This window comes from Heterodontus francisci, chromosome 29 (assembly GCF_036365525.1).
Source record: "Heterodontus francisci isolate sHetFra1 chromosome 29, sHetFra1.hap1, whole genome shotgun sequence".
Taxonomy (NCBI): domain Eukaryota; kingdom Metazoa; phylum Chordata; class Chondrichthyes; order Heterodontiformes; family Heterodontidae; genus Heterodontus; species Heterodontus francisci.
Window position 1 is genome coordinate 58,176,557 of NC_090399.1, and position 16,060 is coordinate 58,192,616.

A 16,060-nucleotide genomic window follows, 5' to 3' on the forward strand; every position below is an offset into this window, starting at 1 on the left:
CTTTCTCTCTCTGTGGGGTTGATGTTTTAGGGTTCATGCCCTGATGTCTCTCTCTCTCTGTGGGGTTGATGTTTTGGGGTTCATGCCCTGATTTCTTTCTCTCTCTGTGGGGTTGTTGATTTGGGGTTCATGCCCTGATGTCTCTCTCTCTCTCTGTGGGGTTGATGTTTTGGGGTTCATGCCCTGATGTCTCTCTCTCTCTCTCTGTGGGGTTGATGTTTTGGGGTTCATGCCCTGATGTCTATCTCTCTCTCTGGGGTTGGTGTTTTAGGGTTCATGCCCTGATGTCTCTCTCTCTCTCTGTGGGGTTGTTGTTTTGGGGTTCATGCCCTGATGTCTCTCTTTCTCTCTCTGGGGTTGGTGTTTTAGGGTTCATGCCCTGATGTCTCTCTCTCTCTCTCTGTGGGGTTGTTGTTTTGGGGTTCATGCCCTGATGTCTCTCTCTCTCTCTCTGGGGTTGGTGCTTTGGGGTTCATGCCCTGATGTCTCTCTCTCTCTCTCTGCGGGGTTGGTGTTTTGGGGTTCATGCCCTGATGTCTCTCTCTCTCTCTGTGGGGTTGATGTTTTGGGGTTCATGCCCTGATGTCTCTCTCTCTGGGGTTGGTGTTTTGGGGTTCATGCCCTGATGTCTCTCTCTCTCTCTCTCTGCGGGGTTGATGTTTTGGGGTTCATGCCCTGATGTCTCTCTCTCTGTGGGGTTGGTGTTTTGGGGTTCATGCCCTGATGTCTCTCTCTCTGTGGGGTTGGTGTTTTGGGGTTCATGCCCTGATGTCTCTCTTTCTCTGTGGGGTTGGTATTTTGGGGTTCATGCCCTGATGTCTCTTTCTCTCTCTGTGCGGTTGGTGTTTTGGGGTTCATGCCCTGATGTCTCTCTCTCTGTGGGGTTGATGTTTTGGGGTTCATGCCCTGATGTCTCTCTTTCTCTGTGGGGTTGGTGATTTGGGGTTCACGCCCTGATGTCTCTCTCTCTGTGGGGTTGATGTTTTGGGGTTCATGCCCTGATGTCTCTCTTTCTCTGTGGGGTTGGTATTTTGGGGTTCATGCCCTGATGTCTTTCTCTCTCTCTCTTTGTGGGGTTGGTGTTTTGGGGTTCATGCCCTGATGTCTCTCTCTCTCTGTGGGTTTGGTGATTTGGGGTTCATGCCCTGATGTCTTTCTCTCTCTGTGGGGTTAATGTTTTGGGGTTCATGCCCTGATCTCTCTCTCTCTCTCTGTGGGGTTGTTGTTTTGGGGTTCATGCCCTGATGTCTTTCTCTCTCTGTGGGGTTAATGTTTTGGGGTTCATGCCCTGATGTCTTTCTCTCTCTGTGGGGTTGATGTTTTGGGGTTCATGCCCTGATCTCTCTCTCTCTCTGGGGTTGGTGTTTTGGGGTTCATGCCCTGATGTCTTTCTCTCTCTGTGGGGTTGATGTTTTGGGGTTCATGCCCATATCTCTCTCTCTCTGTGGGGTTGTTGTTTTGGGGTTCATGCCCTGATCTCTCTCTCTCTCTCTGTGGGGTTGTTGTTTTGGGGTTCATGCCCTGATGTCTCTCTCTCTCTCTGTGGGGTTGGTGTCTTGGGGTTCATGCCCTGATGTCTCTCTCTCTCTGTGTGGGGTTGATGTTTTGGGGTTCATGCCCTGATGTCTCTCTCTCTCTCTCTCTCTGTGGGGTTGATGTTTTGGGGTTCATGCCCTGATGTCTTTCTCTCTCTGTGGGGTTGATGTTTTGGGGTTCATGCCCTGATCTCTCTCTCTCTGTGGGGTTGTTGTTTTGGGGTTCATGCTCTGATGTCTCACTCGCTCTGTGGGGTTGGTGATTTGGGGTTGATGCCCTGATGTCTCTCTCTCTCTCTCTCGCTCTGTGGGGTTGGTGTTTTGGGGTTCATGCCCTGATGTCTCTCTCTCTCTCTCTGTGGGGTTGGTGTTTTGGGGTTCATGCTCTGATGTCTCACTCGCTCTGTGGGGTTGGTGATTTGGGGTTGATGCCCTGATGTCTCTCTCTCTCTCTCTCGCTCTGTGGGGTTGGTGTTTTGGGGTTGATGCCCTGATGTCTCTCTCTCTCTCTCTCTCTCTCTGTTGGGTTTGTGTTTTGGGGTTCATGCTCTGATGTCTCACTCGCTCTGTGGGGTTGGTGATTTGGGGTTGATGCCCTGATGTCTCTCTCTCTCTCTCTCTCTCTGTGGTGTTGATGTTTTAGTGTTCATGCCCTGATGTCTCTCTCTCTTTCTCTCTGTTGGGTTGGTGTTTTGGGGTTCATGCCTGATGTCTTTCTGTGTTTCAGGATCTCACTCTCTCCGGTATTTCTACACGGCAATGACCCCGATTTCTGGTCTGCCAGAGTTTGTGGCCGTCGGTTATGTGGACGATGCTACGATTGATTACTACGACAGCAATCTTCAGGAAGTAATCTCTCGGCAGCAGTGGATGGCGGAGAGTCAGGGCCCTGAGTACTGGGAACAGCAGACACAGATCCTGCGGAGCTCAGAGCACATTGGACAGACCAATATTCAGACCGCCTTAAACCGGACCAACCAGACGGGTGGTGAGACCTTGCCCTCCCACAATGCTCTCTATTCCCGCACCACTGTTTCTCTCTACATTTTCCTCATGTCTATTTACCGTCTCATATTCCTAAATTCAAGCCTCACTGTGTCTCTCTATTCCCCACCGTTGTGTCTATTTCCCCCTCCCATATTTGTCTATTCCACCACCCTGTCTCTCTATTCCTCTCTCCGTGTCTCTCTATTCCCCCATCTCTCTCTATTCCCCTCCAAGTCTCTCTTTTCCACCAAGGTGTCTCCCTATTGGACCCCCATCTCTCAATTGCCTCCTCCCCCACATCTCTCTCTACACCACTCTGTGCCTCTCTACTCCACCCCAGTGTCTCTCTATTCCCAACCCCCAACCCCTCCACCACCCCCCCCCCCCGCCCCCCCAAACCCCATCATGTCTCTCTATTCCCTCCAAGTCTCTCTGTTCCACTATGGTGTCTTTCTATTAGACCCCAGTCTCTCAACTGCCTCCCCCACAATGTTTCTCTATACACCCATCCGTCTCTCTCTCTCTCTATGCCCCCCGTGTCTCTGTATTTCACCCCTTTGCTGCTCTATTTTCACCCCAGTAACTCTCTATATCCCCTCCCATGTCTCTCTATTCCTCCATCTGTCTTTATTCTACCCCCATGTCTCTCTATTCCTCCCTCCCATATCTCTCTATTCCCCCCACATATCTATTTGACACTCCATGCCTTCATAGTGAGAGGATTCGAGTACAGAAGCAGGGATGTCTTGTTGCAATTATACAGGGCCTTGGTGAGGCCACACCTGAAATATTGTGAGCAGTTTTGGTCTCCTTATCTGAGGAAGGATGTTCTTGCTATAGAGGGAGTGCAGCGAAGGTTTAACAGACTGATTCCTGGGATGGCAGGACTGAGGTATGAGGAAAGATTAATTCGCTAAGGATTATATTCGCTGGAGTTCAGAAGAGTGAGGGAGAATCTCATAGAAACCTATAAAATTCTAATAGGACTTGAACCTTTCAGGACTGAGATGTGGAGAACTTTCTTCACCCAGAGAATGGTGAGCCTGTGGAATTCACTACCACAGAAAGCAGTTGAGGCCAAAACATAGTATGTTTTCAAGAAGGAGTTAGATATAGCTCTTGGGTCTAAAGGGATCAAAGGGTATGGGGCGAAAGCGGGACCAGGTTACTGAGTTGGATTTAGATTTAGATTTAGATATACAGCACTGAAACAGGCCCTTCGGCCCACCAAGTCTGTGCCGACCATTAACCACCCATTTATACTAATCCTATACATATTTCTACTACATCCCCCACCTGTCTCTATATTTCCCTACCACCTACCTATACTAGGGGCAATTTATAATGGCCAATTTACCTATCAACCTGCAAGTCTATTGGCTGTGGGAGGAAACCGGAGCACCCGGAGAAAACCCACGCAGACACAGGGAGAACTTGCAAACTTCACACAGGCAGTACCCAGAATTGAACCCAGGTCGCTGGAGCTGTGAGGCTGCGGTGCTAACCACTGCGATCAGCTATGATCATAATGAATGGTGGAGAAGGCTCGAAGGGCCGAATGTCCTACTCCTGCTCCAATTTTCTATGTTTCTATGTATGTTTCTATTCCCCCAACTCCCCTGGTTTTTCTCAACTCCCGTGTCACTATCCCACCACGCACGCCACCCCCCCCCCCCCCCCCCACCGTCTCTCTCTGAACCCTCCCCATGTCTCTCTTTTCCCCTCCTGTGTCTCTCTTTTCCCCTCCTGTGTCTCTCTATCTATTCCCCTCCTGTGTCTCTCTATCTATTCCCCTCCTGTGTCTCTCGATCTATTCCGCTCCTGTGTCTCACTATTCCCCTCCATATCTATTTCCCGTCCCATTTCTAACTGTTCCCCCACCCTCCCTAGTTTTTCTCTTCTTCCCACACCCTGTTTTTCTCTCTCTCTCTCTCTCTTCACTCCTCATGTCTTTCTGTTCCCCTGGGGAGAATTTTACAGACCCCCTGACATCAGGGGTCGTGATGTGGGGAGTCCGGAAAATGCCTGAGGGACAGGCTCACCACAGACCATGATGCCGGGAAGGCCCGGCCCGATATTGCCGGCGGTGACGAGGCCTCATGGCGGCACTCCCACCGCTTGGCGTCGGGAGCCCAATTTAAATACATAAATTAATTTAAATAAACAAAGAAATTCCCTTTACACTCCCGCCGTCTGTCCTGGTGTGATATTTGTGTCAGTGGCCGGCAATCCCACACCTTCGGATCCCCGTCCAGGGATTAAAGGCGGAACACTGGTGGAGAGGGCGGAGCAGGTGTGTTTCTCTGTGTGGAGAGGAGGGAGTTGGGTCACAGTTATCTCATTGGTGCAGGGGATGGGGGGGAAGGGGTGAAGTGTAAAGTTGATGCACATTGTGGGGGGAAGGTCAGGTGCGCAAGGTAACTGTTTTGTAGGGGGAGAGGGCTGGTAATTTAATCGATGGTTATTGGGGGGGGTTGGTGGGAGAGGGGCAAGATCAATTTATTTAATTTTTAAAAATCAATCGCTCTTTAAATATTTAAATTGAAATCTAGGGTTGGAAGCCCTTTAAAAATGGCCTCAGCGCCTGCACAAAGGTAGCTGACGCTGTTGCCGGGGACGGACAGCCGCCCTCTCCATGTCATCGTGGTGGGCGGTCCGAATCGGCTATTTAAAAGAGCCGCCGCACTTAATATCGCGGGGGCTGTGCAATGTGCAGCCCGCCCTGCTTTCGCCCACCGCCGATTATGGTGACGGGACTATAAATTTCAGCCCCCTGTGTCTCTCTACTCCCCCAACTCGTCTCTCTCTGTTCCCCTACCCCTGCTGTGTCTCAAAAGAACGTAAGAAATAGGAGCAGGAATAGACTATTGAGCCTTTTCCAACATTTAAAAGATCATGGCTGATCTTCTATCTCAATTCCACCTTCCTGCACCGTCCTCCCCTCCCTTCATTCCCTTTGCACCCAAAAATCTATCAACCTTTGTCTTGAATCTACTCAATGAGTGAGCATCCACAGTTCTTTAGGGTGGAGAATTCCAAAGATTCACAACCTTCTGCATGAAGACATTTTTTTTTCAACTCATTCTACAATGACCAACTCCTTATTCTGAGACTGTGACCCCGTATTCTAGATTCCCCGAACAGGGGAATCAACCTCTCAGTGTCTACTCTGTCAAGCCCCTTCAGAATCTTGTATATTCCAATTAGATCACTTCCCATTCTTCTAAATTCCAGGGAATATAGGTCTACCATACTCAATTTCTTCTTATAGGCCAATTAACTGGAATCAGTCTAGAGAACCTTTGTTATACTCCATCTCGGGCAAGTACGTTCTTTCCTTAAACTGCACACAATATTCCAGGTGTGACCTCAACAATACCCTGTGTAATTGTAGTTATCATATCGAAGGTAGAAAAAGTAACCTCACTATTTAAGAAAGGAGGGAGAGAGAAAATAGGTAACTACAGACATGTTAGCCCGACATTAGTAGGGGAAATGCTAGAATCTATTATAAAGGATGTGATAACTGGTCACTTAGAAAATAATGGTAGGATTGGGCAGAGTCACCATGGATTTATGAAAGGAAAATTATGTTTGACAAACCTGTTGGAATATTTTGAGGATATAATTAGCAGGATAGATGAGGCGGAACCGGAGGATGTGGTGTATTTGGATTGTCAGAAGGCATTCGATAAGGTCCCACACAAGAGTAAGTAAGCAAAATTAGAGCACATGGGATTGGGGGTAATATACTGGCATGGACTGAGAATTGGTTAATGACCAGAAAACATGGAGTAGGAATAAATGGGCCATTTTCAGGTTGGCAGGCTGTGACTAGTGGGGTATGGCAGGAATCAGTGCTTGGATCCCAGCTATTCACAATCTATATCAATGATTTGGATATAGGGACCAAATGTAATATTTCCAATTATGCTGATGACACAAAACTAGGAGGCAATGTGAGTTGTGAGGAGCATACAAAGAGGCTTCAAGGGGATTTAGATAGGCTAAGTGAATGGACAAGAACATGACAGGTGGAATATAATGTGGATCCACTTTGGTAGGAAAAACAGAAATGCAGAGTATTTCTTAAATGGTGAGAGAATGGGAAGTGTTGATGCCCAAAGGGACCTGGGTCTCCTTGTTCATCAGTCACTAAAAAGTAACATGCAGGTGTTTAAAAAAAAACGCCACAGTATACAAGGCGATGGGCCAAGTGCTGGAAAATGGGATTAGAATAGTTAGGTGCTTGATGGCCAGTACGAACACGATGGGCCAAAGGGCCTATTTCTGTGCTGTATAACTCTATGACTGTAGGTGCAGCAAGCAATTAGGAAGGCAAATGGTATGTTGGCCTATATTGCAAGAGGATTTGAGTACAGGAGTAAAGATGTCTTGCTGCAATTTTATAGAGCCTTGGTGAGACCGTACCTGGAGTGTCGAGTATAGTTTTGGTCTCCTTGCCTCTGGAAGGATATACTTGCCATCGAGGGAGTGCAACAAAGGTTCACTAAACTGATTCCTGGGATGGTGGGATTGTCCTATGAGGAGAGATTGAGGAGACTGGGCCTCGATGCACTAGAGTTTGGAAGAATGATCTCTGAAGCATACAAAATTCTTCGAAGTCTCGACAAGGTTGATGCAGGATGGAGGTTTCCCCTGGCTGGGGAGTCTCGAACCAGCGGCCACAGTCTCAGATTAAGGATTAGGCCATTTAGGACTGAGATGAGGATGAATTTCTTCACTCAGAGGGTAGTAAATCTTAGGAATTCTCTAACCCAGCGGGCTGTGGAGGCTCAGTCATTGAGTGTGTTCAAGAGAGAGATTGATAGTTCTCTAGATATTGAAGATATCAATGAGTATGGGGATAGTGCAGGAGGATGCCCTTAGGGTAGAAAATCAGCCATGATCTAGTTAAATGGTGGAGTAGGCTCAAGGGGCTGAATGGCCTACTCTTGCTCCAATTTCCTATGTTCTCTAATCTGATTGATTTAATTTAATTAAATCAGCTTATACACCAAGAGGATGCTGAACGACTTGACCTCTAAAGCTTTGATAAAGTGAATAGTTTGAGCAATGCTGAGAAAGAGAAAGTAAAGCTCAGCCACGTCATTAGCAACCTCCTCATCCCTGAAGCATTTCCATCGTATTTTGGGGCATTCTTGCTCACCTAAACTCTGAAATGATCTTGTTCGAGTTTTCCAGCATTTCCACAATCTGTCAATAGCCAGCAGTAGAAAAAGCCACCTGATCACAACGTGCTTCAACAGATTGCGCTCCTCCACGCCAACAAAGTCACAAAACTCCCTTAAATGCTCTGTTCTGATTGCAGAAGTGTGGAAGTGACCGTATACCTTGAGAATGATGGTTTTTTGTATCAACAGCGAGGTTTCAGATGATGTACCTTGTTGTATTATGCAAAATATGAGCCAAACAGTTGGCTGCAACTATGTCCGTTTGAGAGCCTTTTACTTCTTGGTAAATACTGTTGTGCTTTTCAGAATTAACACTTGTGTTGTCAGCCGAATACACGGAAAGTCTTCATGGGATGAGATCAAAGGCACTGAGTTTGGATCATTTTTCTGTTGCGATTGCTTCCCAGGTTTCCTGGCTATCAGTATAAAAATCCAACAGTAAATGCGGGATCCCCTTCTCGAAATTAAAATATCCCAAACCGAAGGGGAAACATTTTGTTTCACCCTTGTTTGACGCATCAATTGCCAAAGAAAATAAAAAGATCATCTGCTTTAATGCAATCCAAGTACTTCTGCATGAAGCTTCTCGCTCAGTGTTTTTGCCTTTGTTTCCCCACATGTCAGGTCTCTTGGTATGAAGGAGATTTCTTTGTCACCTTGTACTGCAGTCGATATTTCTATAAGACTGGTGATTCTTCACCGAGTGGCAGACATTTGTAGTTCAGCAGCAGTTACTTTATTGTTTTGAGGTGATGCAGATGATTTGAAAAAAAGACCTCAATGATGATGTACTTGCAAATTGGGTGCTCACTTTGTGTTTTTCCAACAAAATGTGTTGATCCACATCTCCCTTTCCTTGGTGGCTGACATTGGTATCACCTTGGTACAAAATGCAGAGTGTTTGATCCTCTCCCTTCCTGATTTTTTTTTTTGCTATGAAATCACTTTCTTTTGACCATACTGCGTTGAACAATGTCTTTTGCTTGAGCATTTTGATGAAGAAGACAATGGCTCCACTTTCATCACAGTACAAGCAACAGATATAGCGTTCGGGCGTCTAAAAGACAGGCACATGGTTAGGTCCAATAGGATCTTTGCGGGTACTCACAGGACCAATAGAATTCTGATTTTAAATGACACTGATATTAGCCAATGAAGACGAGAGGCTGGACATTTCCAAAGTAATGGATGCAGACCAAATGGCCACCCTACCACATTGTATTTCATCTGACATGTTCTTGCCTACTCACTCAACCTGCCCTATCCCTCTGTGGAACTTTTTGTGTCTTGGGCCTAAATAGCTGAGACCCAAGTACTGATCCCTGTGGTACCCAACTCATTACAGCCTGCCATCCCGGAGATGACCCGTTTATTCCTACTCTCTGTTTTCTGTCCTTTAACTAATCCTCAAAGCCTTGAGTCCTAATTTAGTGGAAAAAAGCTCTTGGATGGCACCTCATTGAATGCTTTTTGAAAATTCAAATACACTACATCCATTGGTACCCCTTATTCATCTTATCAGTTACTTCTTCAAAAATCTCAAACATATTTTCCAAACACAATTTTTGTTTCAGACGTTCCAACCGTAATGGTCTCTCCACTATATAGTAAACAGAAGCCGGGAATTGGGTGGAGTGATGCACTTTGTTGTGGGGCTGAAAGACAGGACCAGCTCTTTACCAACTCCCAATCATTCCCGGCTTTCCCCCACCTCCCCTTCACTCTGCTCCTGGATCTGTTTGGCTGTGTGTGTTTCACTGACAGTTGTGGAAGGCAGTCAGAACTGTTGGCTCTCTGTTATTTGGCTCTGATTGGCTGTGTGTGTTTGATTGACAGGGATCCACACAGTACAGGTGATGTATGGCTGTGAGCTGCGGGATGACGGGAGTACCAACGGGTTCCACCAGGAAGGCTGGGACGGGCGGGATTACATCAGCTTTGATAAGGATAACATGGTGTGGGTAACACCGGTAAGCTGGGGACTGATTACCAAGAACAAGTGGGACCAGGACAAGGCCAGGAATCAGCAGAGGAAGGGTTACCTGGAGGGGACCTGCATCGAATGGCTGAAGAAGTACCTGAAACTTGGAGAAAAGGAACTGAGACACGGTGAGTGAGTGGATGGGGGTGGGGGGAGGGGGGAGAGTCAGTGAATGAGGTGGGACTGAGAGTCAGTGAGTGAGGGGGGTCTGAGAGTTAGTTAGTGGGGGGGGGGACTGAGAGTCAGCGAGTGAGGGGGGACTGAGAGTCAGCGAGTGAGGGGGGACTGAGAGTCAGCGAGTAAGGTGGGACTGAGACTCAGCGAGTGAGGGGGGGACTGAGACTCAGCGAGTGAGGGGGGACTGAGAGTTGGTGAGTGAGGGGGGACTGAGAGTCGGTGAGCGAGGGAGGAGGGACTGAGAGTCGGTGAGTGAGGGGGAAGGGACTGAGTGTTGGTGAGTAAAGGGGGGACTGAGAGTCGGTGAGTCAGAAGAGGTGACTGAGAGTCGGTGAGTCAGAAGAGGTGACTGAGAGTCAGGGTGTCTAAACCCCAGTTTAAAGGGGTATGTACCTTTCCCTGGGGTCAGGGGTCTAATCCCCAATTTAAAGGGATATTTGCCATTCCCTGTCTCTCACACTGACCTGCCTCTGATCTGTTTTACTCTCAGTTGCTCCTCAAGTGTTTCTTTCCGCGGACAAGGCATCAGCTGCTAAACCGACACAACTCTGCTGCCTCGTCACAGGATTTTACCCTCGCGATATCGAAGTCACCCTCTTGAGAAATGGCGCACCGATTGCAGACACATGTTCCACTGGCATCCTACCCAACCACGATGGCACCTACCAGCTCAGGAGATGGGTTCAGATCGCACCTGAGAATGGTGCCAACTATTCCTGTCAGTATGAGCAAAGCGAAAAAGAAGGAATGGAGATCCTAGACTGGGGTAAGAGGAACAGTGACTGTTTAGAATCACCTCTCCTCATTCTGCCTTCCAAAATCAATCACCTAACACTTCTCTGCATTAAACTGCATTTGTCACATGTCTGCCCATTTCACCAGTCTGTCTATGTCCTCCTGAAATCTGTTCTAATCCTCTTCATTGGTTACTGCATTTCTGAGTTTTGTGTCATTGCACACCTTGAATTTATGCCCTTATACCCAAGTCCAGATTATTAATATATATCAAAAAGAGATGTGATCCTCATACCAATCCTTCACTTTCTACTTCCTTCCAGTCTGAAAAATAATCATTCACCATTCCTCTCTGATTTCTGTCCCTGATCCAATTCCATATCCACTCTGACACTGTCCCTCTAATCCCATTGGCTTCAATTTTACTAGTAAGTCTATTTTGTGGCACTTTATCAAATGCCTTCTGAAAGCCCATATACACAACATACAGCACACTACCCTCATCAACACTGTCCGTCTATTCATCAGAGAACTTGATCAAGTTTGACAAGTTTGCCTTTGACAATTCTGTGCTCGCTTTCAATTTATTAACCCATGTTTTTCAACCTGACATTAAGTTTGTCCCAGATTGTTACAACATTAACAAGAGAGGATCGAGGTAAGTGAAAGCAATCAATGGAGACTGTGATAAGAATTGTAATGGGAGTTGGCTACAGGCTTCCTGATAATACATTCTTCCACTGCATAGCTGTTAATTCAGAGATCAAAGAGACTTGTAGTAAATGAAGAGATGTTTTAATGGGAGACTTTAATTCCCATATAGATTGGGAAGAACAGAGTAGCTCAAGTCAGAAAGCTTGTGAATTTCTTGACTGCATTCAACATAGTTTTCTGGAACCAACAAACAGGCAGGCCACACTAGCTCTAGTAGTGAGCCAGACATAGTTAATCTAACGGTAAGGGAACATTTACTTAACTGCGAGCCTGACATGTTTGAAAAGGAAAAACATAATACTGTTATGAAGATCCTCGAATTTGGTAAGGCTAACTTTTAATAGGATGAGACAGAGACTGATGACCGCAAACTGAACAAAACTGTTATTGGGTAAAACTACAGATGAACAGTGGGAGGTGTTCAGAAAAGAATTTAGCTTAATACAGAAACGAGAAGGGCCGAGAGGTCTACTCGAGAAGAAGTGAAAGGTAACCTAAAACTAAAGGATAAAGCAAAGCATAGTATAGATCGAGGGGACTGGGAGAGAGCGAAAGAACATACAGTAAGAGCAGAAATATCAACAGACATTTATGAGGGTATCAAGATTAACACAAAGCTTTTACAATTATGTCAGAAGAAAAAGGCCCATGTGGCCCTTTAAAAATCATTGCGGTCATACTGCAAATGTGAATAAGGAAAGGGTAGGACTTTTAGAATAATACAATAAAAACAGACAATGTTGGAAATACTCAGCAGGTCAGGTAGCATCTGTACAGAGAGCAATAATGTTAACCTTTCAGATCAGTGACCTCCATTCTGACAAAGTGGTATTGACCTGAAACATTAACTCTGTTGCTCACGTCATAGATGCTGCCTGACCTGCTGAGTATTTCTAGAATGTTATGTTTTTATTTCAGATTTCCAGCATCTGCAGTGTTTTATTTTGTTGGAACTTCGTGTCATTGAATCATAGAACCCTACAGCACAGTAGGAGGCCATTTGGCCCATCGAGCCTATGCTGGCTCTTGGGATGAGTAGTCATTCTTAGTCCCATGTGTCTGCTTTTTGTCCCTAAATGTGTCAGCTCATCATCCTCAAATATCTGTACAACACCCTGTTTAAAATTGTTTCTGGAATCAGCTTCCACTTCTTTTCAGGTAGAACATTCCAGATCCCGACAGCTGAGTAAAATAAAATCCTCATTTCCCCTCTCTATCTTTTACCAATGATTTTAAATCTATAACCTCTGGTTATTGACCCACTCACCGGAGGGAATAACTTTCCTCTCTCTACCTTAGCAAAACTGCTCATCATCTTGAAAAAAATCTATTAGGTCACCTCTTAACCTTCTCTATTCCAAGGGGAACAGTCCTAACTTTTCCAACCTCTCCTCATAACTATAGTCTGTTATCTCTGTTAACATCCTGATAAACCTCCTCTGTGCCCTTTCTAAGGCCTTTACATCTTTTCGGAAGTGTGGTGCCCGGAATTGTCCACAATACTCCAACCGAGGCCTAACCAGTGATTTATAAAGTTCTAGCATGATCACTTTACTTTTATATTCTGTACCTCGATTTATAAATCCATGTAACCCATATACTTTTACAACCACCTTATCAACTTGCTGTGCCATCTTTAAGGATTTGTGCATATGGAAACCAAGGTCTCTTTATTCATCTACACTTTTCAAAATATCGTCTACATTCTTTCAACATTAGTCCTTCCAAAGTGCATCACTTCACACTTCCCTACATTGAACTTCACCTGCCACGTCTTTGTCCATTTCACCATCCTGTCACCCTGAAGCCTAGAATGATTGAATCACAGAATCGTTACCGTGCAGGAGAAGGCCATTTGGTCCATCTTGTCTACACTGGCTCTCTGAAAGAGCAATTTCCTCAGTTCCATTCAGCTGCCTTCTCCCTGTAACCCTGCACATTCTTCCTTTTCATATAACTGTCTAATTCCCTTTTGAATGCTTCAATTGAACCTGCCTCCACCACGTTCTCAGGCAGTGCATTCTAAACCATAACCACTCGCTGCATGAAACAGCTTTTCCTCATGTCACTTTTGCTTAACTTTACCAAATACTTGAAATCTGTGCCCTCTCATTCTCGATCCTTTCACGAGTGGGAACAGTTTCTCTCTCTCTACTCTGTTCAGACCCCTCATGATTTTGAATACCTCTATCAAATCACCTCTCAGCCTTCTCTTCTCCAAGGAAAACAGTCTTAACTTCTCCAATCTATCTTCATAACTGAACCATTCTCGTGAACCCTTTCTGTAATCTCTCCAATGCCTTCACATCTTTCCTAAAGTGCGGCCACCAGAACTGGATGCAATGCTCCAGCTGAGGCCAAACTAGTGTCTTATATAAATTCAACATAACTTCCTTGCTCTTGTACTCTATCCCCCTACTAATAAAGCACAGGATACTGTATGCTTTATTAACCTCTCTTTCAACCTGTCCTGCCACCTTCAATGACTTTTGCACATATACACATAGGTCCCTCTGCTCCTGCACCCCCTTCTGAATTGTACCCTTTATTCTATATTGTCTCTCCATGTTCGTCCTATCCTCATTACTCCATACTACTTTGCCAAAAGTTTTATCATTTGCAAACTTTATAATGCTGTTCCCTACACCTAAGCCTAAGCCATTTATAAAAGTTGCCAAGAGTAATGGACCCAAAACTGACCCTTGGGAAACAACACTGCCCCCCACTTCCCAATCTGAAAAACATCTACCAACATCCTTTGCTTCCAGTCACTGAGCCAGTTTCATATCCCCTTGGTTCCATGGGCTGACATCTCCTTAATAAGCCTCCTGTGCAGCATTTTACTGAACACCTTCCAAAAGTCCATATGTGCAACATCTATTGAACTATTTGTCAGTTCCAAAGACGGGTCACTGATCCGAAACATTAACTCTGCTTCTCTTTTCACAGATGCTGCCAGACCTACTGAGTGGTTCCAGCATTTCTTGTTTTTATATCTATTGAACTATGTTGATCAATCTTCTTCGTTACCTCATCAAAGAATTCAATCAAGTTGGTCAGACACAATTTGCCTTTAACAAACCCATGCTGGCTCTTCTTGATTAACCCATGCCTTTCCAATTGAAAGTTAATTTTGTCCTTGATACTGGATTTGAATAACTTCCCCACTACCAATTATCAGCTGACTGGCCTGTGATTTCCTGGTTTATCCCTCTCCCCTTTCTTTAATAGTGGTATAACATTAGCAACCCTCCAGTTCTCCAATAGCGCTCCTATATCCAATGAAGATTGAAAGATTACATAGGATAAATAGTAGAGAAACTGGCCATTCGGCCCAACCAGTCCATGTTGGTGTTTATGCACCACTCAAGCCTCCTCCCATCTTTCCTCATTTAAAGGGCGGCACAGTGGCGCAGTGGTTAGCACCGCAGCCTCACAGCTCCAGCGGCCCGGGTTCAATTCTGGGTACTGCCTCTGTGGAGTTTGCAAGTTCTCCCTGTGTCTGCGTGGGTTTCCTCCGGGTGCTCCGGTTTCCTCCCACATGCCAAAGACTTGCAGGTTGACAGGTGAATTGGCCATTAGCAATTGCTCCTAGTATAGGGAGGGAAATATAGGGACAGGTGGGGATGTGGTAGGAAAATGGAATTAGTGTTGGATTAGTATAAATGAGTGGTTGATGGTCAGCACAGACTCGGTGGGCCGAAGGGCCTGTTTCAGTGCTGTATCTCTAAACTAAAAAAAATCTATCATCGTAACTCTGTATTCCCTTCTCCCTCATATGCTTGTCTAGTTTCTCCTTAAATAGATCGATACTATTTGCTTCAATCACTCCCTGTGATAGCGAATTCTGTGTTCACATGGTAGCTATCTGTTATTGATCTCCTCCTGTTATGGTCTTCCCAACAAGTGGAAAATTTCTCTCTCTATCCACTCTGTGAAATCCTGTCAAATTTTAAAGACCTCTTTTCAGTCACAATTCATCCTTGTTTTTAAAGAGAAAAGAGACCCAGCTGTTCATCCTTTCCTGATATGTATACCCATGTATTTCCTGTATTGTCCTTGTAAATCTTCTTTCACTCTCTTGAGTGCTTCTATCTCTTTTTTTATAATATGGCAACTGGGACGTCGCGCGGTTTGATACAGGTTTAACATAATTTCAGTACTTTTCAATTCTATTCCTCTGGAAAGAAAGCCTTGCTAACCTGTAGTGATTGGTGTATTTGTACATTCCTGTACTTTTCATAATCTTCCTGGTTATTAACTGAATCTTGCTAGTGACATCTGTCATAGCCTCCTTTTTTCTCTGCTTTAGTTTAACTTTTACTTCCTTTGTCATCCAGGGCACATTAGCTTTGGATGCTCTGCCCTTTCCCCTTCAAAGGAACATATCTAGTTTATATGTTTCTGTCTGAACTATCTCTTCCCGAATGTTCTCCATTGCTCTGTTACTGCTTTACTTTTTCCAGGCTTCAATCTTCATAGGAATGGGAAAGGATAATATACCTGACATTGCAGGGAAACAAATAATGAACCAATGACAATGTAAGCTGGAAAATAGTATTTAGAAAAATGACTGTAGAGACTGAGAAATGCCCAGGACCTGTTGGTTTCACCCCTGGGTTTTAAAGAAAGTAGGTGAGGAAATTGTAGATAATTTCGCCATAATCTTCCAAAGCTCCCTCGATGCAGGAATTATTCCTATCGATTGGAAAATTGTATACATAACTTCATTATTA

General features: G+C 45.2%; 1 protein-coding gene across 11 annotated transcripts in view; it reads left to right on the forward strand.

Moving 5' to 3' along the window:
• LOC137346340 (class I histocompatibility antigen, F10 alpha chain-like) overlaps positions 1-16,060 on the forward strand; it is a 46,260-nt gene that overhangs the window by 12,047 nt on the left and 18,153 nt on the right. For 9 of the 11 annotated variants that reach the window (XR_010968709.1, XR_010968708.1, XR_010968710.1 and 6 more), the window contains exons 2-4: positions 2,263-2,523; positions 9,554-9,826; positions 10,366-10,641. Coding sequence is in view for 6 of the 11 variants with exons in the window: in XM_068009846.1 (XP_067865947.1) it covers positions 2,263-2,523; positions 9,554-9,826; positions 10,366-10,641 (810 nt within the window). In the remaining 5 variants the exon portion in view is untranslated. Of the gene's footprint in view, positions 1-2,262; positions 2,524-9,553; positions 9,827-10,365; positions 10,642-14,273; positions 14,376-16,060 lie in introns of all 11 variants that reach the window. The other 2 variants (XR_010968711.1, XM_068009848.1) reach the window with 1 other exon arrangement.